At 44.3% G+C, this 26,406-nt stretch overlaps 1 protein-coding gene across 2 annotated transcripts; it reads right to left on the bottom strand.

The window, feature by feature from the left end:
• Positions 1–1,394: 1,394 nt before the first annotated feature.
• Positions 1,395–25,837, bottom strand: CIZ1 (CDKN1A interacting zinc finger protein 1). Of its 2 annotated transcripts, XM_075260600.1 has the most exons (16): positions 25,725–25,837; positions 23,384–23,535; positions 23,182–23,309; positions 17,790–17,953; positions 17,450–17,597; positions 15,042–15,108; positions 12,348–12,388; positions 11,657–11,718; positions 11,402–11,572; positions 11,172–11,305; positions 8,795–8,882; positions 7,626–7,739; positions 7,088–7,258; positions 5,978–6,050; positions 5,509–5,630; positions 1,395–3,941 (listed from the first exon to the last, which is right to left on the bottom strand). In XM_075260600.1, the coding sequence occupies exons 2-16, from the start codon at positions 23,518–23,520 to the stop codon at positions 3,564–3,566; spliced, it is 1,998 nt and encodes a 665-aa protein (XP_075116701.1). In that variant the 5' UTR covers positions 23,521–23,535; positions 25,725–25,837; the 3' UTR covers positions 1,395–3,563. The 2 variants fall into 2 exon arrangements, with proteins under 2 accessions (XP_075116701.1, XP_075116702.1); XM_075260601.1 differs by lacking the exon at positions 5,509–5,630 and having other exon boundaries at positions 3,757–3,941.
• Between the last annotated feature and the right edge of the window lie 569 nt (positions 25,838–26,406).

Raw genomic sequence — 26,406 nt, 5'->3', positions numbered from 1 at the left:
GAATACCTTGCCGCTTGTGATGTCCTATGGTTACATGCGGTGTGGCCTTCCAGCGAAGGCAACAATCGACCACGCTGGGAGGCACCAGAGGACATGCAAGTATTTCCCCCACACACACACACACACCTTCCCCATCCAATTTATAAAATAAAATTTTAGCTTAGACTGCCCCTTTAACTTGATGAAGGTGGTTGTAAAGAGGTCTTCTGGAGGACCCGACCTGTCCTGCATTACAGAGGCAGACCATTGCTCTGAATGAACACTGTGTAATACTTTTTCTCTCCCGTGGCGGAGCTGCAGGGGAATTGAACACTCAGCCATGTCCCACCCAGCTACAGCTGTGAATAGCTTGTTTTGGGGAAAAGTGTCCCTTCTAACAAGTAGGCATTTTTCAAAGCTCTTCAAGTGTTATGGAACTACAAGTCCCAGCATCCCAAGCACCTACAAGACTTGAGAAACTTCTATATCACACATCTGTACTGTTACAAACCACACCACCTGGAGGTAGTGATCAGAACTGCAGCCAAATTGAAACCAGGAAAAATCATGTCTACCCAATGGCTGGATCACCCAGACAACTGTATCTTCTAATGAAGCCGGCACAGTGATAGAGGTTGAGACCAACCGTCACGAGTTTCACAAAATTACTACTCCCCGTTTAGAGCAGGTCAGCTGGGACTTTTTTTTTTTTTGGAGGAAGTGTCCAGCTTCTGTGACCATCACACGGTTAGTTGTAGTCAGGTGGGGAATGTAAAAAGTGCTCAAATCCACAGTAGTATGTGAATAATGCATAAATATGCCAGAGAGACTGTTTGTAGCTGCTCCCTGCTGAGTAACCGATGGAAGCCCTAAATATGACATGGAGGGATAAGGACTAGTGTTACCTTCGCCTCTTATTTATTTTGGGCGCATCTTGGGCCAGGTATGAGCAGGTGTATTTTTGTGCCACTTTCTGCATGTATATATAGCCTGACTTAAAATGTAATTATTTTATGGGAAATTTATTGTCACGCTCAAGAGGTCGCAACCAGTCTTAAAAATTGGCAAGAAGAGTGAAACCACGTAACAAGACATACGCCATAATTTGTGACTTTACAACCACAAAAGTAGCGCCAATCACTCATCAGCATAATAATGTTACCTGCCTGTTCCTCTCCACATCTAGGAGTATTGCCTATTGGATTCATTTAAAGGAGTTAGAAACTCATGACGGCTTTCTTCCAAAAACAACACCATGCTGTTCACACGTTGTGTCTGTTACTGCACCTCAGCTACATTAAAATGAATGAGGTGCAATACCACACGCAACCTGTGAACTGGTGTGGCGCTGTGTTTAAGACAGATTTTATATACGGTAAGTTAGATCTGCTAGGAGCAAACACCACAAAGTCGTACAAGTTAACATCACACTTTAATTGTTTGAAATCTAAGTAGTAATATAATAATAGTAATAAATCAGATGACAGTGGGATCGGAGCATCCAGATCGTGCTTCCATCTCTGTGTCCTTTTGGTGTTTGCTTGCGTAAGATGATCCTACTCTAGTATACAGTTACATGATTGATAAAAGTAAGAGGAGATCATGGCGGACAATGACATGTGACCTTCTTCTACAATCCATTGTGAATCCCTTGGATTTCTAGAGGAACCTTAAGGGACAACTGTGCGGACTTGGAGTGATATAAATTCTGAATATTAGCGTCACTGTGGTACCTCTGACCCAGTAGGTGTACTGGGTACTTGTCTATTAGAGAGAAGCATGAGTGACAATGCCCTCTGTAAAGCTGGTAAATCATTAGAGCTTCCCTGTTGCTCCATGTGAACACCAACCAAGGATTAACAGTAGACTTCTATTTAATTTGCACTTTTACAACCATAGCTCCAAAGTATCAGAAGTAAATACTGAAACAACTTTGCAAATGCTCCTTAATTAAAGAAAAAAAATCCTACGCTTTCATATCTACAGCTCCCATCCAGAAATATGTGTTTCTATGGTTACAGACTACAATGCACCCCTTTCTGTAGTCTGATCTTGTCATCGTGTAAGACCAGGGCTGCACAACAATGTGAAGATGTTACATGGCATCCAATGACTATGTGGTCACATTGTGGCATGTAACCTCACACAACATGGCTGTCACAAACAAATCCAAACCAGTTGGGCGTTTAGTCGCAAGTATGATCAAACATAAATCTATATTTGAGTCATGGGACTTGTCCATTTCCAATCTGCAATTTAGTGTCTTAATGGTCATAGACAAATCACTCATTTTTGGTCGCATGACTTTGTCACTGCATTTAAATCCTGTTTTTAAAGGGGTATTCCAGGATAAGCATGTTCATGACCTATCCTTAGGATAGGCTATGAATATCAGGTTGGTGACAGTCCAATTCTCAGCAACTCTGATGGGTGGGCTCTGTGGCCACTTCGATGTTTACGTCAGTCCATCTACCTAGTGGTGGTGAGTGGTACTACAGCTCTGTCCCACTTACTTCAATGGAATGAAGCTGCAATACTCTGTACTGCTGATACCAGGTAGATGGTCTGCAGCACATTTACTAGTGCCAAGGCCCCTTCAAGTCTCTAATTGGAGCCAGTGCCAGGAGTCAGACCTCCTTCCCACCTATCTGATATTCTAAAGGACAGCCCATCAGTATTCTGATCCCTTTAACCCTCTATGGTCTATAACCATATCAACACAAGCTTGCATGGATCTGTATAAACAGGTAGGGTGATTTTACTATATATTAGAGACCATTTGCAAAGTTTTATTCTAACTTTAGATATATTATAGCAATAGAAAATGCTTGTAAGAGTTCACATGCCCTTTATGCTTACTATATGGAATCCATACTGACAGTAACACTATATTTGGGGATTTCTGCTTCTAGGATTCCTGCCATGAGGATATGGTTACAAATACGTCACAATCCCTGTGCACTACTGTCTCCTAGAAGAAAACTATACTTCCCTGTTATCCTGCTTCTGCCTGATATACAGTGGTCTTCTACTAGTCAAAATCTTTGCTTCCTGTAAAAAACATATAAAACTGGCCATTACCATACAGTGCATCACTAAGCTAACTTGTATTGCTGATATAACTGAGTTTTGTCCTACCCCGGTCGCGCACACACTCGATGGAAGCGTCTCTAGGTCAGTCTAGGACAGTGCAGAAGTCTACATGTAAGACACTCTTGCAATATGGCTACGCTACACTGCTCTGTACACACTAATAGACTCACACACAGTGAATGCCACAGCAAAAATTGAAGGGACATTAACTGGCATGCAAAGCTTCTGCTCTTTGCCTCATAGGACCTGTCCCGGGACCAGTCTGGGAGGAATGGGATGTGTTGCTGGAGAAAATACACTATCAAATTGGACTTTTTCTTACCAAAGTGGTGGTGGAAAAGAACCGTACAGTGCATTCTATCATATAGAAAAATGTAAGGTTTGGGTTAAGCTGTCCTTTAACTATTTAACTTCTATATCCCAGTCCTAACCAGTAATCAATGCCCTTACGTGATGACCAATGTGAACACGACTCAACTCCAGGTTCAGGATTATCTGAATTTGTGGAGTGAGGTTTGCCTGCAGGTCGATGGGGTTTTGTCGCTACAGGGCATTTCCTCTTGGCCAACTTCATCTCCTTCTTCCTCGTCTTCCTTTTCGTTGAGCAACATTTCTTGATCCAGCAAGAAGCTTGAGTCTTCCTCGCTAGTACCGATGACTGAATCAAAGACTCCCAAAGGGTCTTCCAGATCAGCACACTTGTTAGTGACTCCTCTCGCGCCAGGTTTAATGCTGCCATCTTTTAGAGGGACTGAGCCTCCATCTGCCTGATCAGCAGTGACCACCTTTCCCTCATTTCCATCCTCATCCCCCAGGACAGACTCTTCGCTTTGCAATACAACACGGCTCTTCTTCTCCGCTTTGGATCTCTGGAAGCAAAGTGGGGCATGAATTAGGAACATGGTAACAGAGGGGAGAATAGATGGAGCCCAAGATCGACTTGGAATAACGTCCCTAGTAGGAAATCAATATAGTGGGTTTATTTAGGGCGAGTTCAGATGTCACAGACTGCACCGCAAATCTGCACAAAGTTACAGTACAATACATGTTGACGGGTTATTAAAAGGTAACCCTCATGCAGAAAAATGTGCATGTTGCAGATTCTCAGCCCTTCAATGTATAGAGGTGAAATCCGCAGCACATTGAGTAAATACAAGGCAGATATTGCAGTGGATTTGTGCACATGATCTCTTCCTGCTTATTTTCTATCTGCTCCATATAGGTAGCCCTAGAATTGTCTAGGACATTGCTTCAGGCATGAAACCGCATTGCCAAAACACCCAGTGTCCTGAAGGTAGTTTGGGACCCCAGCTTTTAACTAAACTGCTTTGCATGAACCACAGAATCTCTTAGTCCAAGGAAACATAAGATGAGCTTGCAGTGGGTTAGCCACGGTGGAATAGCCAGCAGCTAACCCACTGTGATATACAGTAACACTGTAGTAGTTATTTATTCCACAAAATGATGGTCACTTTGTTGACCCCCAATAAGACAATCAGTGCCCATCATGCCGATAACCACATCATCGTTGGAAGACACAACGATGATGTGAACAGAGCCTAAACATCCTTTCACATGGCCTGATGCAAACAGGGACATACATCCTTGATATGATAGTTCAGTTTACATATTGCAGGGCATTGCAACATCCCCTGTTTACAAAGGGATAGGTGTTCCCTACAAAGATTTTTTTCAGCCTAGCTATCAGCTGCTCACAGCACAATGATGCTTTTCATCTTGTGCAAAAGACCCTTTTAACCCTTGTTTATCCTGCCATATAATGAGGGCTGTCTGAGAGTTAACTATTGATGAACTATCCTAGGATAAGTCATCAATATCCTATTGATGGGAGTCTAAACGTGGAGTCCCACAGATCAGCTGTTTAAAGAGAACACAGCATTTGGGTGAGCCTTGCACCAAGCACGTGGTATGGTGGTTGTGCTTGGTATTGCTGTTCAGCTCCCTTCACTTGAATGCGGCTGAGCTGCAAACAGGCCACATAATGGCTGAGGGTGATGTTACTGCATGTGAGGAAGCAGCAGCTGATCTGGAGGGTTCTTGCGTTTGATCCCAGCAATCAGATATTGATGACCTATCCTAAGGTTAGGTCACCAATATTTAAATTCGCACAACCCCTTTCAATGTCGCTTTCACCGATCTTACAGTTGATCCTATGTGCCATGCAAGAAAAATTTTGCTCTGACTGGTCTGCACAAAAGCTATTAATTCAGGAAGCAGATGTTGAGCTCTGTAAGGTGGGAGGGAAATAAGCAAGAGGAAAGATGATCAGAGAAGCCATGTGATGACATACGACACACAGTGATCTAGAACAGCAGCTAAGGACACTTGATAGGGTGTTCATGTGACAGCAGAAAGAGAGAATGGGCGTATCAAACAAAACAGAAGCCAGGCCATGCAACAGGAGAAGGGTCTAACCTGGACGTTCTGAAAATGCACCAGGGACTTGCAGTGTGTGAGCCGAGCAGCAGAGTCACTAGGATAGAATTTGTGACACAGCCTGCAGAGATAACCCGCGACGGGGACCATATAATCCAGGCCTGTGAAACGGGAGGGCAAATCACAGAATGGATATCAAAAGGGGAAACACAAAATAAAGAACAGAGCAGAGAGCATGATAAGGGCACAGGAGCAGGGACATGATACGATGGATGGATGTTTCACATACAACAAATAATGCACAGGACTAAGAGCCGACTCCTACGGCCAAAGTGGGAGAGGAGAGTTCCATCAGGAAACCAAAGCAGACACTAGGAGGACGTTGTCTGAAAGCATAGAGCAGGAAGCCATGTTGATAATGTAACGCTTCCCTGGATATAGCTTGATCTGACCCTCCAGACCTGGGATACCTGCACTCAGGTGTATGTATAATACAGGCAGTACTTACCATAAGCCGTATCCGCATTGTATTCTTCATCCTCCTCTTCATTGTGATCGACAACACTGTCCTCTACCTTAGCCTGCAAAAAATAGCTCACTCAAGTATGTGTTTCATCAAACGTGAAATGGTTAATAACAGAGCTAACAATGGTGACACGTCATAGTGGATGCGACCAACAAAAGAAGATCTGCCTCCATCGGGGGACTATGGGTCTATGGCTATACTTGGGGTATGCGCCGGAGCTCTATCAGAGGATGCACCAGATGTGATCACCGAATGTTGTGTGAACGTAGCCTAAAGGTTCTAGTATGGAGAGTAAACGTGGGTTTAAAGGGGTGTGCCAGGAGTGAACTATTAAAATAGGCCATCAATATCTGATGTCTGAAGAGGCCGCAGAACTCGCGAGTGCTATGGCTTCTTGGTTAATGTGATACAGTTCAGTTCCTTTCAAGTGAATGGTGCGGAGCTGCAACACCAAGTACAGCCATTATACAATGCACAGCACTGCTTAGTATTCAACAAAGAGTTTGCTGTGTTTGCCCAGATGCTGTGGTCTCTTCCATCAAGTCAATGGGAGTCCCAGGTATCAAACCCCCACCAATCACATGTTAACCTGTCCTAAAGATCAATAGTTCAGTCCTGAAACAGCCCTTTAAGGCAATTGTGAAGTCAGACCACATGAATATTTGCATGGGGTCTGCAAACTGCGTCTCTCAGGCTTGCAAGGCATGCTGGGAGTTGTAGTTTTCAAAAAAATGGGAAAAAACTCCACAGGTTGCCGACCAATTACTCACAATGAAGAATGAACTCGAAGGTTGGCAGTAAGGACGTGCTGCCTTATAGTGGTCTGGCTGGCACTAAGAGGTAAAGATATTTTTTGTTTATAAGTATGTAGAACAATAGAACATTTTTTGGTGTTAGGTATATAAAAAGGTAGAAGTACGGCCATTGTTTGTGCTGTCAGCTTTTCCATAAGCAGCTGAATAGAGATAACCTAGTGTGGTGCCAGTGACAGTGAAAAGCAGCGGCACTGCCCACTGGTCTTTCATGGCTCCACACAAGGATAGGTAATATGTCTAGCCACAAGATGTGTTTTTGGATTTATTTTTTTTTTACCAAGGTAGATTCTGTGTCATCAGAAATGTCTTCAGCGCTGACACCTTCTTCTTCATCTTCATCATCATCATCATCGTCGTCATCCTCCTCCTCAAAACAGCCCACGGCGTCCACTGTGATCAGTTCTTCAGACTCCTCTGGACTCCACATTTCCTTCTCACGAAGCTTGACCTTTTGAAGATCATGATAGATCCAGAGAATGAGGAGTTATGTATTTAGTGTAGTCTACAGTCTAGCATGAAGTAAACTCTACATAAGTATGGATTTCTACAGCAAAACAGAACACGTTGCCTAAACCAACAGGTTCTTATGGTCTGGCGATTTAGTGTCCCACATATCCATACATAAAAACTGCTCCCCACACATGTGCTGCTCTCTGGCCTTACTGCAGATCTGTGTATGTGCCGAGAGCAGTTGCCAGAAGGAGAGTATAAGCAAGCAGGAGAGATGAAATCTCTGGCTGGCTATACAAATCAGTAGGTAATGAAGGATTTGATTTGAGACACCCTTTGCATTCCTTCCCTTTGTCCGGTTTTACCTCTTGGGACTTCTGCTTGTGTTCAGGAGACTTCATGTGCTCCACAAACTTGCGAGGAGTCTTGAAGTGGCGGCTGCAGACAGTGCAAAATGGTCTTAAGGAGCGTTTGGCCATCTGAAAGCAGAGAAAGCCTGTTTAAAGTGGATCAAAGCACTAGTACATAGTATGCAAATGATAAGGGCTGCCCTAACACAGGGGGCGCTATATGTTTCAGCTCTTCTGTTCAGTGTGACTATCCTCTTGTTAAAGGGGTTGTCTGGGATTTAAAAAAAAAAAAAAAAAAAAAATTAACATCAAACTAAACACCTTCCCCACCGTCCTCCCCATCTACTTTATAGATTACTTTTATTAGCAAAACTTGATATTTACCATTATCGCTGGGGCGGTCACGTGACAGCCACAGGTGCGTCTTCATATTATACTGTGACACGTCTCGTCGCTTCCAGAGACGGGGATCACATACTATATCCTCCCCTCACCTTCTGTCCCCTTTGCTCACTACATCCCTCCCCATCATACTTACCTTCCTTCCTGCCTCCTCCTGTCCGGATGTGTCATCAGTGACGCGCGTACAGTAATTCTTCAACTTGGGCATGCACAATAGACTTCCTGAGTGATTGTGGGCTATTGTGCATGCGCAAGGTGCCTGGCGACGGCACAAAGATGGCTGCTGATGGTGAAGTGGGCAGGCTATCTAGGGGAAATGGCAGGGGGAGTGTTTAGAAAGAAAGAGGGACTGTGAGAAGGAGGTGTGATGATTGAGATCTAGGATTCTAATGATGGCTGCTGAGGGTGTAGTGGTTGGGATAGCTAAGGAAGCAGGGAGGGGGAAGTGTGTGAGAAAGGGAGGGGGTCAGTCAGAGAGAGAAGGAGGAGAAGTGAGGCATCCTGAAACTTGTAGGAAACACTTGTAGGAAGAGAAAGTTACGGATGTAAACAAATGCAGAGGATGCGATGAGCTCACAGAGAACCACAGAAATCACTCAAAACACTACTAAAGATATTTGGTGCCATTTATTAACCCATTAATAGCACTAACAGACCATTTTTGAAAAATGATTTTTTTTTTTGCCCGGAAAACCCCTTTAAGGTGCCACTTTTAATCCATTAAATTCCAATTCCCTAAACTGAATGATGCATGGAACCCCTACCTTGGGTTTAACCCCTACCTTGTGTTCCTGGGTCCGACGATGTCTGATGAGATCACAGCTGAAGTGAACCTGGCAGACATTGCACCACCTCATCTGCTTCTTCTTGCTGCAAAATTAAATAGGATTTTACATTTCCGATGTTACCAAACAGTATAATCCCTTTTAATGCATTAGACAGAATTATTACTAAAGGGGTTGTCCATACGTTTTTCTTAAAGGTTTACTCCAATCTCAATAAATCATAGCGAAGATGGGACTAGCTGGCTGCGGTTCAAGACCACTAGTGCAGAAACTCATGGAAACAGTCAAGAAGAAGTGAATGGGAGATTAGGAAACTGAATCACATTAAAGGGGCTGTCAGGGATAAATGGAAATCCATACTCTAATCTAAACCCCCTCACCCCTCCTACTTTCTAAATACCATAACTATTTAAAATTGTATATTTACCCATATCGCTGGGGCAGTCATGTGACCGCTCCAGGGACATTTGCTGGTTATCCGGTGACTATCTGTTTCCTCGTTTCCAGAAATGGATCGTCACTACTACTGTTGCCCCATCCACTCTATCATACTTACCATCCAGACCTCTTACTGCGGGATGGATCCTCCCTCTTTTCGGACTGCAGGTGCTTGCCCCAACGCTGCTCTGCGTACTGCTGCCGATAATCCACCTCTACTGCACAGCTCCCACGCATGCGCAGTAGAAGTGGATTGTCACTGCAGAGCAGTGAGCAGCACAGGAAGAAGAATGCATGCCTGCAGAATCAGTAAAGGAGGAGCCATCCCACAGGAGGAAGACTGGAACGGAGGCAAGTATATAATGGGGTCAGGATAGCTAGAGAGACAGGGAGGGAAGGAGGAGGGAGGAGTGAGGTGAGAGGTAGCTTGTGTGGAAGTTAGATAGCAGGAAGCTGAACCATTTAAACAAATGCAGAAGATAGCAGGACTGCTAACCGTATATACTCGAGTATAACCTGAAAAAGCTCTCCTCGGTTTATACACGAGTCAGAGTCCATAGAGCAGAAAAACCTGGAAGGACCCGGGAGGGGGAGGTCCTTTAGTGCTACGGCTGTGATTGGCTTGTCATGAGGTCACGTGACTGTGATGTCATCAAAGGTCCTGTAGCCACTGGTATGTAACATCTGCAGATAAGGTTGAGTCTAAAGCCTAGTAGCTCCGCCCACACCAGAGACCGATCACATGGTCATGACGACATCAGAGGTGCTTTAGCCCACTAGGTTGAGTGGCCAGGATTCATTGTGTCTTATGGAAGATGTCTGATGTATGGAGGAGAGGAAGCTGCAGTAACGTGACACACACAGGGACCTTCCTTTAGTTACTCTGCCTATTAATGTCAGGCATTTGGGGTTATTAATTTAGTTTCAGTAACTCCATGTGCCTCACATTAATAACAGTTAACACCATCATGTCCCTCATATTAACCCCTGTGTGCCCCATAAATGGGCTACTAATATGTGAGACAAATGAGGGTACTAATGAAGGACCTTAATTATGAAGATACCTCATTATTACCTCCATATGTCTCACACATCAGTAACTCTTATGTGAGGAACACAGGGGGTTAATGTGAGGGACATGATGGGGTCAACAGCTATTACTATGATCCCCATGGAGTTACTAAGCTGCAATGCACATGACCAGACTTTTTATATCTGCAATGGTGGATTCCCTCCCTCCCCCCCCCCCCCCCCGGCTTATACTCGAGTCAATACGTTTTCCGAGTTCTTTGTGGTAAAATTAGGGGTCTCAACTTATAGTCGGGTCAGCTTATACTCGAGTATATACGGTATATTATATATATGTGTGTGTATACCCATTTAAGCAGCAATTTACATAAATTTGGTTTATGAAGACACAATTGTGCTATGCTCTTTCCATTCTTGACTACTACAGTTATGGAAATAGTGTTGCTTTGCAGCTTCCATGAGGCCTGCCTGGTAGTCAGTACTTGCAATTCCCATCCTGACCAACATAACCCCTTAAATCAGGCCACATTGGTCATCACTTGGATCTTTAAAACCAAGGGATATGTCTTTAGCATTAAACAGGGTTATCCTACAAACAATACCTATCCATGGCATAGATGGTGGGTGCCTCACCAATCACCTGAACAGTGATCTCATGCCCCAGTTCTGAAGGAGTTTATATGGCGTAGTGGTCAGGCATGTTCACTGCTGCACCATTCAAAGTCTATGAGACTGAAGGAGCCAAGTACAGCGCCTGAATAACTCCATCCGTCCCATAGAGTTTGAAGGGAATGGCAGAACACATGCTTGATCAACGCTTTACTTAAACTCCCCCATAATGAGGGCTCAGGACCCCCAATCAAGTGATTGGGAGGGTTTTCATCCAGTCGGTAGGTGAAGCACTTACCTATCTCTGCTCCCCATAACACCTGGACTGTCTTTAGCGGTGGGAAGAAGGGTGACCAGGCAAGCATTACTGAGATGCTGGATCTCTTGAATCTTTTGGTGATGTTGAGAAGTCACCAGGTGAGACTGGAAATTCTGTATATAAGTGGTAACATTGTAGAACATTAGTGAAATAAAGTAAATTATGTCAAAGCAATCCATATATTATAGCCTATCAGCATATAGCAGTACCTGCAGGTTATGGTAACTGGTTTTGCAGATATAGCAGCAGAACCTGGGGCTGCTGGGCGTTGAGCTGCCAGATGGATGGCTCTTTTCAGCACACGCTGGCTGCAGAGCTGTAGTGCGACTCTCCCTGTGAACCTGGATAGTGACTTTCAATGCACGTCCTCCACTTATACCCTGTCCAAGAGGAAAGAGCATCTTGTCATCATGGAACATGGAAGAAGTATATGTGATACAGCTATGATTCTGCTGGCTGCCTACCTCTTGAGACTGTGACTCCACGCTGCGTTCCTCAGCAACATCTCCTGCCTCTGCTGCTGTGCCTGTAATAAGGAGTCCATATAAGACAAGAGATTCCCATACGAAAATACTCTGCTATTCCGCACCCCATAGCTGTGTCGTACATGGACCTCGACACATTAGGTGGGTCTTTTACATGGCTGTGATACGAGTCTAATCGTCCGCTGTCAGGTGGCCCCATGAACATTGGTCATTCCCACTGAAATCTGTTCCAAGTGAGTTCCAATATGAATGAACACCTTTCAGTAAAGAACAAAGCCTTATTTTCATCGCTAAGGCCATCATCTGCAATCTGCATATTCGGTTGACATCAACCTAATATTTATTATTGATGTCAGCTGAACATGCAGATTTCCACAGGACCAGATGACCATCTAATGTGTACAGGGATTTCCCAGCAGAAAAACAAAGTGGAGATCAACAAGAATGATCCTTTTGTTGTCAACTGAGATAAGTCACTTGAATGGGACTGAGCTGCTACTGTACCATGTCACCAATTACATGACGCCACCAATCACATAACGATGACGTATCCCAAGGACAGGTCATCAATATATAAGTCCTGGACAATCACTAGAATCCAACATATAGGGGAATAAGCATCGCAGTGTAAATACTGCCATGACACAGGGATCATGTGAATAGTGGTTACCTTCTGCAGTGAAGCCGCTCTCATCTGTACCAGTCTCTGAGCTGTAAGGAGAACAGACACACATTGATCGGAGACAGACGCACAACCATTGATTGTATAATAGCAGAATCATACAATTATGTATACATGATAGACCGCCATTGTTCTGAACAGCGGCTACCAGGCCTTACAGAAGCCTTAACACTTGACTTATACTCAGTAGATGCGGGCTCTGCCTCCAATATCCTGTATGTACCATCAGCTCTGGATTACTTTACTAAACTTAGGTCTCATGGACACATCTTATGACTTTGCACAACCCCCCATTGTCCATGAGATGCTAGTGTGCCTCCATGTACCTTGTATTCTATATTTGTATTACGGTGCCATCTAGAGGCACTGTAGGGAAGCACATGAAATGCTTAGAACTCCTGGACTGCAGTATAGATTTCCTACATGTAGTATACAACTGATATTATCCAAGACAGACAATGTACATGAGGTTATGAGTTATCTGGGGAACACATAATAGACAGACAAGTGGAGTAAAACATGAGAGGGCATGGAGTGTTAAGCTGGTCATACGTATTAGATGACGGTCAGGGACAGTCATACTGCCCCCATAGTCTGCTGTCGTCTGTTATGGGAGGAAGCAAGGATCAGCATATCCAGGATAAAAGAAACATGGCTGCTTCCATGTATAAACAGCGCCACATCTGACTACAGGTTGTGTATGATATTGCTCAGTCCTCATCACTTCAATGAGGCCGAGCTGCAATACCAGAAACAACCTACAATCAGAAGTAACAAACAACACTTAGCATAAAACATAACTTTTAATGTCAAATATGGTCAGCTAAAATCTTTCAACGGTATAGCTAGGGCTAAAATTAGAATACATAACTCAATAAGAAAAGTAGGGAACACTATAGAGATATAGCTTTTTTGCAATGTTCCTAGATACTGCAGGGTAGTTCAGCTTAGGGGAGTGATAATCACAACTTAACAGGTGACGGTTAGCACTAAATAGGTGCCTAGATGATGATAATCTCACTGATACTGTAGCTGATAACAATGTTGTATAGAGTAAATACCTTCTTCCCCCCTACTGTTTTGATGCTGTTCACACTGCCCTAAAGCGTCCACTCAATAGCAAAGTTAACCTGACACCTAAACATATAACTAGTGTCCCTGTCCATTTGATAAATATGCCATTCTATAGGGTTCACACTAGATATGCTGTAAATAATTAATCTCTCTACGCGTTTCGATTACATATTCTCATCAGGAGAGGATAAGGAAAAATAATAAAGAAGATGTTGCGGTAAAAACCGCATTTCCCGGTTCCCCGATGGTGGGAGCCAGTACTCAGTGTCAGACGCTGACCGCTCTCATGCTGGGGTTTAAATAGAGCCCTAGCACTCTCACGGGCACGCCCACCATGCGTCATGCGGACCTCCACCAATGAGCTTGCAGAGTGTCCAAACAGGGGAAACTCCCCTTCCGTGGGCGTGTACATACTCCCGCGGCGCTGTTATCCAGCACTTATATTATACTATGACAGGAGGAAACCAGAACGTACGTGATTTCTCATATTTATGCAGGCAGAGTATCGGACTGGGGCTACAGTAAGTCCTATTACTGGTGACATCAAGTGGGCATCGGGCTTACAATATCTGATTTTAGTCTCGCATCATTGGATCATTTAGACCCTAATAACATATCAGAGACATAGTTTATATCTCCAAGATGCGATACCACATTTAGGACTGGAGGAGGTTATCGATCTATCATTAAGCCGTTCGACACCTACATTGTGATCTTACATCCTGATCACAGTCCCTATCCTGCAGTGACCGATCCTACAGGAAAAACGCAGCCCCCCCACTGCCAGTGTGAATAGTGCTTATAATGATGCTTTGAAAAACTCAATCAATCAAGCTAGGTACCTAGTAGTCATGTATGGTTCTAACTTCTGATAAATGTGTGAACAATGTTCAACACGAACACCTCTAAGATGACCAAATATAACTAGGGTGTTCACACTAACACTTGTAGCTGGTTAGAGATGAATATATCCCTGGCCAATGCGGTTCAGGTTCCTACTATCAATGTGAATAGGGTCTAAACCAGATTCACCAAAGATAACCCAAAACAAAGTCTCCACATTAACCCTCATGACTGGTCATCAGTGAGATTATCATCATCTAGGCACCTATTTAGTGCTAACCGTCACCTGTTAAGTTGTGATTATCACTCCCCTAAGCTGAACTACCCTGCAGTATCTAGGAACATTGCAAAAAAGCTATATCTCTATAGTGTTCCCTACTTTTCTTATTGAGTTATGTATTCTAATTTTAGCCCTAGCTATACCGTTGAAAGATTTTGGCTGACCATATTTGACATTAAAAGTTATGTTTTATGCTAAGTGTTGTTTGTTATAAGAGAAAGTGTAGCAGTCAGTGCCCATTGAGATTGATGACTACAATCAGAAGTGTCTGGAGTCACTGACCCCTAAAGAAATAAACATGCACACTTAGCCAAAGAGGGCAATGTTTATGGGGTGAGATCTAGAGTATATGACCCACTAAGGACAGAGGAACAGAATAGGCATGCACACATACATCAAAAAATACAGACAGCACATAGAGGAGCATGAGGCAATGATGAGGAGGGGGTGTTAGTGCAGCTTTGTCAGCTTTTGTATAGCGTTACCTCCTTGCTCTCTTGGCTGAAGGTTCAAGGGGGTCGGTAATGCTGCATTCAGTTAGATTTTCGGTGTCTGCAATGACAAGTATGTGAAAGCAGACAGGGAACAAGAGCCGAAGGGAGAAAATTAGCCACCGATAGAGACACAGAAGAGGAAATAATGTACACAGTCATGGGTGCTCAGCTTAAAAGACCAGTAACACCTCCGCTCCAAAGCATCACATCTCTACTGCCAACAGCTAGAATGTAAAGGGGGTCTAAGGATCTGTCACTGACATTTAGCTAGGGTACATATACCTTTTAAAGGTGATATGCAGGAAAATAAAAAGCTCGTCAGGACATCCCTGTGGCAGTGGGGGCCAGACGTCTAGTCCTTCTGCCTCCCCAACTCTCGATCATATGACTGACTCTGCTCTACTCCTGCTGTTCATTCATAGGGTAGAGCAGGGTCGGTCACAAGACAGAGTTGCAACATCATCATCAGAGCCAAAGAACAGAGATTTCCCATCCCACACTGCACTCTGCCTAAGAATAGGGGTGATGAGGGACTATCTATATCAGTAAGCTTATCCAGAATATGGAATGCACTGATAATAATTCTATTTCCCTGCATAATCCCTTTAAATATAGGTGGGGTCCAATCTCTGGGACTGCCACTGATCCAGAGAATGAAGTCCTGGTTTAGCGCTAGTCCCTCTTCTACCAGGCTCTTCAGGAAACTGCATCATGGTCACAATTACCTGCGCAGCAATCAGCCAAGGCATTGAAGTTCATGGAAAAACTGAAGGGGTCCCAGAGCTAAATTGGCATTGCACCCCTTTATTCTTACAATCAGTGGGGGATTCCAAAATCAGATCCGATTTATCAAAAGTTGACGGCAAGTCCTAGAAATACAGAACCGCCTTATACAACAAGACCCCTTTATAGTATACTTAGGTACAGTGCTGTAGACACATCATCATAACCACGGTTCCCAGAATTTAAACATGTCAGCAACCTTTCGGCACTACAATTCCACATGCACACTTGCTCCATAAAAGTCAATGGAGCATACTGGGAATAGTAGTTTCACAACAGCCGGAGAGCCAAAGGTTTAAACAGAGGTAGAGGTCCGACACCCCAGCACTCCCGCTGATAAGGGGATAGCAGGAGTTCCGGCTACTATCAAGTTATTAACCAGGTGCGACCGCTACAAAATACATGGAGCAGTGTATATCGCTTCTGTGCACTGTGTTACAGGGATACTACCAGGGACATAGTTATAGGGGGTGCAGAGGTAGCAATTGCTACTGGGCACTGGAGCCTCAGGGGGCCCAAAGGCTTCTCTACAACGCAAGACCCCACAATTATTGATAGCACATGGTACGTGGGTTTCAGTTACATATTTTGCATTGAGACCTAGGAGCTTCAAGTTCGGCCTCTGGCTACTACTATCTGCTGATCAGCTGGAGTGTCATGTATCACTCCCCTACGGATCTGATATTGATGACTGGCCAATATTAGATCCATGGGACCATCTAGATCTAAATCCTGGAACAGTTTTACAGAACTGATGCATTTTGGGTGTTACTTCGCTTTTAAGTTAAGACACTGATAAAAATCAAAAAATATGTCAAGGGACTGAAATGGGTTAATACAACTTGCTTCACATGCAAAATATAACATGTCATTTCACAAAATGTGGTAAAAATAGCAAAACAGAAAAGAAAATACATTGTACATATCGGTTGTTGAGATATATTGAGGCGATGATTGGCATTGCACGGTGAAGATTTTAACCTGGCGGTTACACTGCTCTGCTGTGATCAATGATGGCTGACTTACTGGTGCTCAGTATTTTGCCAACCTGTATAACTATTTATTTATTTATTTTTTAACTGTGTTTCCGCCACATGGGCTAAGGTTAAGGTCCCACGTTGCGGAAATGCAGCTTTTTTTTTTTTTTTTTTTTTTAAATGTAGATTGTGAGCCCCACATAGAGCTCACAATGTACATTTTTTCCTATCAGTATGTCTTTTTTGGAATATGGGATGGAAATCCATGCAAACACGGGGAGAACATACAAACTCCTTGCAGATGGTTTTATGCCCTTGGCGGGATTTGAACACCAGGACTCCAGCGCTGCAAGGCTGCAGTGCTAACCACTGAGCCACCGTGTGGCCCCCAACCTGTATAACTATTGAAGACCCTGAAGAGCAGCTTTTTATTTTTGAAGACTTTGCTACAATTTTGTGTCTTAGAATCGTCCATTAGTGTATGATCAGTAGGGGTCCCGCAGACTGAAGGGGTATACATAGTAGATGTAGGTGAGCCAAACCTGCAGATTTCAGTAAGCTAGGTCTACCATGTAATATGCACAAGGTCCTCCCCAAGGCAGATGTCTGGAGCCCTGAATAATGGGTAGACTAACATACCTTCTGAGTTTAGACTTTCGTCTGCTTCTGATGCAGTCGGGGGAAGTTCTGACGCTGCTCGCTCTGAGTTTATATCACTGGCGTCTTTGCCTGGCACAGATGAGCCTGGGTCACTATTCTTCTTGACATCAGAACTCTTGTAGTGATCCTACAATTTAAAATGCAGGTAACCTAGATTATCCGACTAATGTCAAAGACAAAAAAATCTGAAATTCAGGATTTTTTCTTACATTTCTCTAGGGTTACAGATCCAAAATTTAAATTTTTACAGAAAATCAGCATGGACTTGACTATGACAGACTAACTCTGGTCTAAAGCACAGACCTAAGACTATCCTTACCTTGTGATACACACGGGGCTGCTGAAAAGGGATGGGTGGGAATGCCATGCTTGGGGCTTTCACTGTTACACCCATTGGAGGAATACCCAGGATGGAGTGTCTTGCCGCTGCAGTGAAGAAAGGAGGCATTGATGGTGCCACCATGCTGAGACCACGCAGGTTACCTACGGAACAACAATTTACAGCTCTATAACTTAGACAGTAATTTTGGAACATTCTGCTAAATAGTGTCCTGTTCTGTAGAGATTAATTCTCAGAATTCTACAGATTATCAACTGTGTCCTGCACTATAAAGATCACTTCTCTACAAGTATCACATTATCAGCAATGCCCTGTTCTATAGAGATCACATCTAAGCACTCATATTACCAACTGTGGCCTGTTCTATAGAGATCACTTCTCAGCAGTCTTGCATATATTACAAAAGAGAGGGGGAGAGAGAGAGCATGCATGCGGGAAGAGAGCCAACCCTCTGAATAGGTCACTGAATATGCGCACAACAGTCTCCCACAGAAGTCAATGAGCCAGCTCCCGTATACATGTGCCTATGACCCAAATGGTTACTGTAAACGCTGTTTAGACGCTCGCCAACTAATCACATGCAGAAAATAGAATTCCAGAAATAGAAGCAATAGAAAGAGGATGCTCTGATATCTGATTTAATTAGTAAAATGATCTAGGTGACACATTCCCCATAATGAGTTTTCTCCTTGTGTGCGTGAATGTAGGTCACCGTCATAAATGTGTCTACACTGATAGTGAAAACACAAGGGAAGAAAAAGAACCAAAATAACCCAAAAATGATGCCACGTATATAAACAATGATCATGGATCTATGACAGGAGAGATGTGCCAACATAATGGGAGGGGGGAGACTGTACTCAAGTTACTATTACTACTGTCTATAGTGTCGCACATCTGCAGGCTTTACCACACACACACACACACACACACACACACACACACACACACACACACACACACACACTACCAGTGCAATGTGCCCTTCATGCCTAGGACAAAGCCAGCAAACTGTAGGAGGAAATAAAATTAGAGGTTATGCATTCACAAGAGTGATGGCTATACAGAAGCAGAGCAGCGCTTGTTACCATGAAAATCCATCTTGGCGTTGTTTCTAATAGAGACTGACATGACAACAGGCAATGAACAGCAAGTTGGGGGGGGGAAGACATCTAGTGGCCAATACTTTGGAGCAATCTATGCATAATAAAAAAAAACCTCCATTTTGGGCATATAGAGAGATTTCCACTTTAGACTGTTGTCATTGCTGACTATCATTTGAGCACAGATTAGCTGAAAAGCAAGAAACCCCTTAAAGAGAGAAGGAAAAGAGGAGACAGAAGCAGAGCGCGCAAGAGAAAGATGAAGTGCACTACAGAGAGAGGCGGGGCACACAAGAGAAAGATGAAGTGCACTAATGAGAGAGGCGGGGCACACAAGAGAAAGATGAAGTGCACTAATGAGAAAGGCGGGGCACACAAGAGAAAGGTGAAGTGCACTAATGAGAGAGGCGGGGCACACAAGAGAAAGGTGAAGTGCACTAATGAGAGAGGCGGGGCACACAAGAGAAAGGTGAAGTGCACTACAGAGAGAGGCGGGGCACACAAGAGAAAGATGAAGTGCACTACAGAGAGAGGCGGGGCACACAAGAGAAAGGTGAAGTGCACTAATGAGAGAGGCGGGGCACACAAGAGAAAGGTGAAGTGCACTACAGAGAGAGGCGGGGCACACAAGAGAAAGATGAAGTGCACTAATGAGAAAGGCGGGGCACACAAGAGAAAGGTGAAGTGCACTAATGAGAGAGGCGGGGCACACAAGAGAAAGGTGAAGTGCACTAATGAGAGAGGCGGGGCACACAAGAGAAAGGTGAAGTGCACTACAGAGAGAGGCGGGGCACACAAGAGAAAGATGAAGTGCACTACAGAGAGAGGCGGGGCACACAAGAGAAAGGTGAAGTGCACTAATGAGAGAGGCGGGGCACACAAGAGAAAGGTGAAGTGCACTACAGAGAGAGGCGGGGAACACAAGAGAAAGGTGAAGTGCTCTACAGAGAGAGGCGGGGAGTGTAACCCAAAGGTGAAGCGCACTACAGAGAGATGTGGGAAGCAAGAGTCAGACATATGAGAGTTGAAACCCACAGACATTCCAATGCAGAAAGTATTCAAGTAGTATTCTTATAGGGAACTTGTCAGGGCTTTTTTCCCCAACAAAATCTGGCTCCATCATGTGCAGGATAAAGTACTTACCTTTCTATTATTAATGTTTGAAAGCATAAATAGTCATATAAGATAAGATAATCCTTTGATAGTCCCACAGTGGGGAAATTTCAGCATGTAATAATAATATATAATAATACATTTTATTTATATAGCGCCAACATATTCCGCAGCACTGTACAATTTGTAGGGTTCAGATACAGACAGATACATAACAAAGAACTTCATTTCACACAATGGGACTGAGGGCCCTGCTCGCAAGAGCTTACAATCTATGAGGTAGAGGGGGTGACACAAGAGGTAGCAGGGGCGGCATTGCTTATACAGTATTCAGACAATTCTGTAATAGAGGTGACTGTCATTACACAAATAATACTGTATGAGCAGTCACTAGTGGTGACCTTTAACATGTGGATGGAGCTTGAACAGATAAGTTAGGCTGAAAAGGCACCATATCAAGTGGGGTAGTGTGGGAGCGGGGACAGAGGAGGGTTCAAATTTAGGGATTCTAATTGTAGTATGGAAGGGTTTACATTAGGAATTGTGATAGGCCTGTCTGAAGAGATGTGTCTTTAGTTTGCGCTTAAAGCTGTAGAAATTGGGAGTTAATGTGATTGTCCGGGGTAGAGCATTCCAGAGAAGTGGTGCAACTCGGGAGAAGTCTTGTATACGAGCGTGGGAGGTTCTGATAATAGAGGAGGTAAGTGTTAGGTCATTGAGTGAGTGGAGAGTACGGGTTGGGCGGTAGACAGAGATGAGAGAGGAAATGTAGGGAGGTGCAGCATTATGGAGAGCCTTGTGGATGAGGGTGATAACTTTATATTTTATTCTATATTGAATAGGCAGCCAATGTAGCGACTGGCACAGACCAGAGGCCTCGCTGCAGCGTCTAGCCTGATAGATGAGCCTGGCCGCTGCATTCAGAATAGATTGTAGAGGGGAGAGTTTAGCGAGGGGAAGACCGATTAGAAAGGAGTTACAGTAGTCAAGGCGAGAATAAATCAGAGAGACAATAAGTGTCTTTAGTGTATCTCTGGTGAGGAAAGGGCGTATTCTGGAGATGTTTTTGAGGTGGAGGTGACATGAACGTGCGAGTGATTCAATATGAGGGGTGAAGGAAAGGTCTGTGTCAAACATGACCCCGAGGCAGCGGGCATACTGCCTAGGAGTTATAGTAAGGCCTGAGACTGCAATGGATATATCAGGGACAGATCTATTAGATGGTGGAAACAGTAGTAGTTCAGTCTTAGAGAGATTTAGTTTCAGATAGAGAGAGGACATGATATTAGAGACAGCAGAGAGACAGTCACTGGTGTTCTGTATGAGTGCAGGGGTGATGTCACGGGAAGATGTGTATAATTGGGTGTCATCAGCATAGAGATGGTACCTGAAGCCAAATCTTGCAATGGTTTGTCCAATGGGGGCTGTGTAGAGAGAAAAGAGCAGGGGGCCGAGGACCGAGCCCTGAGGAACCCCAACAGCAAGGGAAAGAGGGGAGGAAACAGAGCATGCGAATGATACACTGAAAGTGCGGTCTGAGAGATAAGAGGAGAACCAGGAGAGCGCAGTGTCATTGAGGCCAACTGAGCGGAGCATAGTGAGGAGGAGTTGATGGTCAACATTGTCAAAAGTTGAAGAGAGGTCCAGAAGAATAAGAAGAGAGAAGTCACCATTGGATTTAGCCGTCAGGAGATCATTCGAGACTTTTGTGAGAGCCGTTTCGGTAGAGTGCAGAGCGCGGAAACCAGATTGTAAGGGGTCAAGCAGAGAGTTAGCAGAGAGATAGCAGATTAAACGAGAATAGACCAGGCATTCCAAAAGTTTAGAGATGAAGGGGAGGTTAGAGACGGGTCGATAGTTAGCAGCACAGGATGGGTCCAGGGAGGGTTTTTTTCAATAGCGGAGTTATAACAGCATGCTTTACAGCAGCATAGTAATACAGATACAGGATAATACACAGTAATATATTACAGACGTAGACACACATATGCTGAGAAGAGAATGTTAGGATCACATCCTCCATCTTGTATTCTGTCAGCCATCTTGTAACCTTTTTCTTATATAAACTTTATAAGAAAGTCTGTTTAGAGTCTAAGAGAACCCTTTAGGGGATAAGTGGAATGTTGATGGATGGGTTATAAATCCTTATCTGTTTGTGGTAAGGGTCTCATCTTTGAAGGTGTGTAGAAACAGGTTCTATAACCTGTTGATCGTCAGCCCAAGACCGGAGTGGTCAGACAGCATGTGATCATTATCTCTCTTGCTGTGATATATACATCTAGGATTAGTGTAAGATGTTGGTTTACACATAAATATTTTAAATTCTTCTTTATTTCATGAGAAAGGTCATCCCAGTTTGGAAAGTAATAATGAGATGCAGATTACATTAGGCCGTATCGAATAGTCATGTGCCACACCTTATGTTATAACTCTAGAACCAATCATGTTATTAGAATAGTCGAACCTGCTTTTGTCTGTATTGTATTTAAACTACCTTTTTGCACCATTAAAATCAGAACTCACTTGATACACTATCAGCTGTGTGTGTGTGTGTGGCTTCTCCAGGCTAAAGGATGGCTGTAGTCCATCCAGGCCTGTTATTTAATTTGGAGCTCTGCAACATACTCTATTATGAGGACCCCTTGATGTCCCTAACAAGAAGATATACTAGGAGTCCATAGCAGCTAAGGAACAGAAGAAGAAAGACTTCATAATCATAATCGTTAGTTTTCTGTACGGAGTGATCTTCGCTTGGACTGATGTAGATCATGTAGCCTGATCGCGGTTGGAAGGAAGGACTTGCGATAACGCTCCTTCTCACACTTGGGGTGAATCAGACTGTCACTTACAGTGCAAATTATCTTAAGTAGTCAGAGTGGGCGGGAAAGTGTCAGCCTAGTCACACCTCCTGGGAGTGGCTGACATCTCCTTCATGACATCAGGGAGTGAGGGGACTGTGAGCGAGATGATGTCAGTCACTCTCGGGAGGTGTGGCTATCAAGCGTACAGCGTGACTAGGCTATAGCCCCCCAACATGGCTGACAGGCACTAATAGAAAGCTAAGTAACTCATCCTGCAAATGATGGGGGCAAAATATTATGGAACACCCCGACAGGTTCCCTTTAAAGATCTCCATAAAGAATCCATGCACTTACCCTGCATTTGCTGCATCAGTAGAGCACGCTGTAACATAGGGTGGGTATTAAGAAGCCGGGCAGGGTTGGCTGTTCGCAGGTTTAACATCTGCTGTGGTTGCTGGTGCTGGACCGGGTTGGGCATTGGCCTGTGATGGAAGACTGTATTAGTATGGAGCGGTATTAACACAGTGACAGATGGTGGGGCGCAGGCTAGTCTCACCTGGGTGCTGCATGCTGGGCAGGGAGCGGGTGCTGCGCCGGATGGTGTGTGGGCTGCTGCACAGTTTGCTGATGCTGCTGCAGGAGATGCTGGAGCTGGATGAGCTGGTGGAACTGCTGCTGCTGCTGGTTAAACATCTTACAGCTAAGTACCTGGAATGGCAGAGATGTCATTGTAACCTTCACTCCTATTGGGGTCGGACCCCCGCCCATAAAGATGTGGTGTACTCTAGTAATACACCATCACTCCTTATAACAGCAATATTCCCTTAAAGGTGTAATGCATCTTATACTGCTAGAATATACTGTCGCTTTATGATCAGTAGGGGTCCCAGAGACCCTTCCCGTAAAGGGCCCACCGCACCTGAATAGTGCCACTGCACTTTCCCTACACACTGGTGCTGTGAGGATACTAAACAACCCATATCTCAGCTTCCTGGGTCCCTGCCGTAAGTAGGAGTGAGGATCTGTTTCATTGCATATCTTCTGAATGTGACTACTGTCGGCCATTTTGGCTCTGACAGGGCCATTATTCTGTCACCTGGTCTCTTTCTGGCTGTCAGTTTCACAGTAAAATGTGATACAATGCCTTTAGTTCATATGTTCTAGATTTTCTTTTTGGGTGGGGGGATAGATTAAGGCTGGGTAGAGTAGATCAGTGTGGCAATCAGGAAGAAAGGAAGTAGCTAGCGCCTCCTCTGTTCTTTAGAGATAAACACACCCTAAGATCAGATTAATACTGCAGGCTGAGATATGAGCATGGTCTGACTGTATGTGAGGGGGCAGTAACACCCCAATATCTTACCAGCCAACTGGGACCACAAGTTACCAACACAGACTCTCTCCAGATGTCACCTACATGCTGAGGTCTCCACCGCTATGTAGGTCAGCCATAACCACCTACCTCTACTGTAGTATGACAGCAGGGATTTACACTACAGCTATGAATTATACATGGCCAGCTACTATTACATGCCAGTCATCAGCTGGCGGCCATAAACACACATATATATATATATATATATATATATATATTATATCTTACACACCACTCTCAATATGCATGCCAAAACATAAAGGAGGGGTGCCATGTTACAGGAGACAGGCAATGATGGGGCATTCTTTTAGCTAAAATAGGGCACGGTGTGTGGCAAATATATGACATAAAATGAGGTGGCATGTACCACTATAACATGGCATCAGCAATGCCCACATCATGTACCACCACATACATCTCTAATATAGAACATGTATGTGCCACCTTCAATGCTCACATAACATACCAATACAGCCATCTCCAGGCATGTAAAATGTATGTGCCACCCTCAATGCCCACTCACATGTATGTGCTCTTACACCCACCTCTTATAATGTAACATTTGTTGGGGACATTAAATTGTCCTCGTAAGAGTATGTTGCAGAGTTCCAAATTAATAATTAATTAACAGGCCTAGATGGGCTACCACTCATTGGGCCTGGAGAAGCCACACGCACACACACACGCAACTGATAGTGTATCAAGTGAGTTCTGATTTATTGTTACAGAAGAGGCAGTATTTATACAGACAAATGCAGGTTCGACTTACAACATTTTAGTACTTGGATGTGGAGTGCTGACTAATTACCCTTCAACAGGAAACTACCCCCCTACAGTCACTGTATCTCAAGGCTCAGAAGATAATTACACATCAAAGACCTTTGTGTCACTTCTTGGATCTAACTTCCAGTGTTTCTATAGAACCTCCTGTGTTACACACTCTTGACACAAAGGTGCAACTCTGAAGTCAATCAGCTAGATAAGGATTCATTAGCATTCCATTTCCTGGTAGCCCATAGCATCTCCATGTTAATTACTTTTGAGACAAGACTACATATCTTTGCTAGAGAAAGATGGATGACAAATACGAGATAGAAGATATGATTCTAACACATGTATGCAGCACTCTCAGTGCCCATGTTATGTAACATACCTCTACACCCACCTCCTATTATGTAACATGTATGTGCCACCCTCGGTACCTGATCACATGTAACATGTATATGCCATCCTCAGTGCTCATGTCATTTAACATACCAACACACCCACCTCTTAGCATGTAACATGTATGTGTCACCTTACAGCATTACACCCCACCTACTATTATGTAACATGTATGTGCCAGCCTCCATGACCTACCCCCACCACCTCTTGCCCACAGCTGGGCATGTATATTGTATGACACCCCAGCGGGCACACCTCCTCAGCCCATTCATCGCTGCCCCCGCGATCTCGTGTCCTCCCTCCCGCCAGTCTCTCATCCCCCATGTACGGCCGTGACTACACCCCGCGGCCTCCGTCTTACCGGCTCCGACTGAGCGCTATACACCGGCCTGTGTGTGCCTTCTAGTGGACAGCTGGGTCCTCCCCGCAGCCCCTTCTATGGCAGCCACAGGCCTCCTCCTCTTCTGCACCACAACACAGACAATGGGGAGCAGCCGGCAGCAGTCAGCATCGCGCCCTCTAGCGGCCGGAGGTCTGCTGTAGGTTGTGGCACAATGCAGGGCTGTCGGCTCACTGCTTGCTGCCGCGCCCCTCCCCGTAGTCTGCTGACACCAGCTGCTCTCTGCAACTACAAGCCCCGTATACAGTGTAATGTCCAGGACATCTGTGTGGAAACTTTGAGGAATGTTTTTATTATTTTTTCATTATTTTATTTCAGAACCTGATGTCCCTATTTTGTGTGGGCCTGGCTTGTGTTGGCAGGACAAGCTGTATTTTTCAGCGGCACTATTTTGGGTACATATAACTATGAACTTATTTATTAACCTTTTATTGGGAGGGAGGGGGGCACATTGGGGTCGGACATTTCTTGAGTTTCTAGTGATCCCAGCCCTTACTCCATCAGGGTAGAGCCAGAACTCTATGAAGGCCAACCAAGAGATTGGAGAGACCACCAACAATTTATAGGGCGCATAACATAGAGGTGGATGCAGGTATATGGGCAAAACTACTAGGGTGGCAGACACAGGAGCTGCCATGGGGCC

The sequence above is a fragment of the Leptodactylus fuscus genome, chromosome 11, assembly GCF_031893055.1.
Source record: "Leptodactylus fuscus isolate aLepFus1 chromosome 11, aLepFus1.hap2, whole genome shotgun sequence".
In the NCBI taxonomy this organism is placed as follows: domain Eukaryota; kingdom Metazoa; phylum Chordata; class Amphibia; order Anura; family Leptodactylidae; genus Leptodactylus; species Leptodactylus fuscus.
This window is presented reverse-complemented; position numbering and strand designations above follow the sequence as displayed.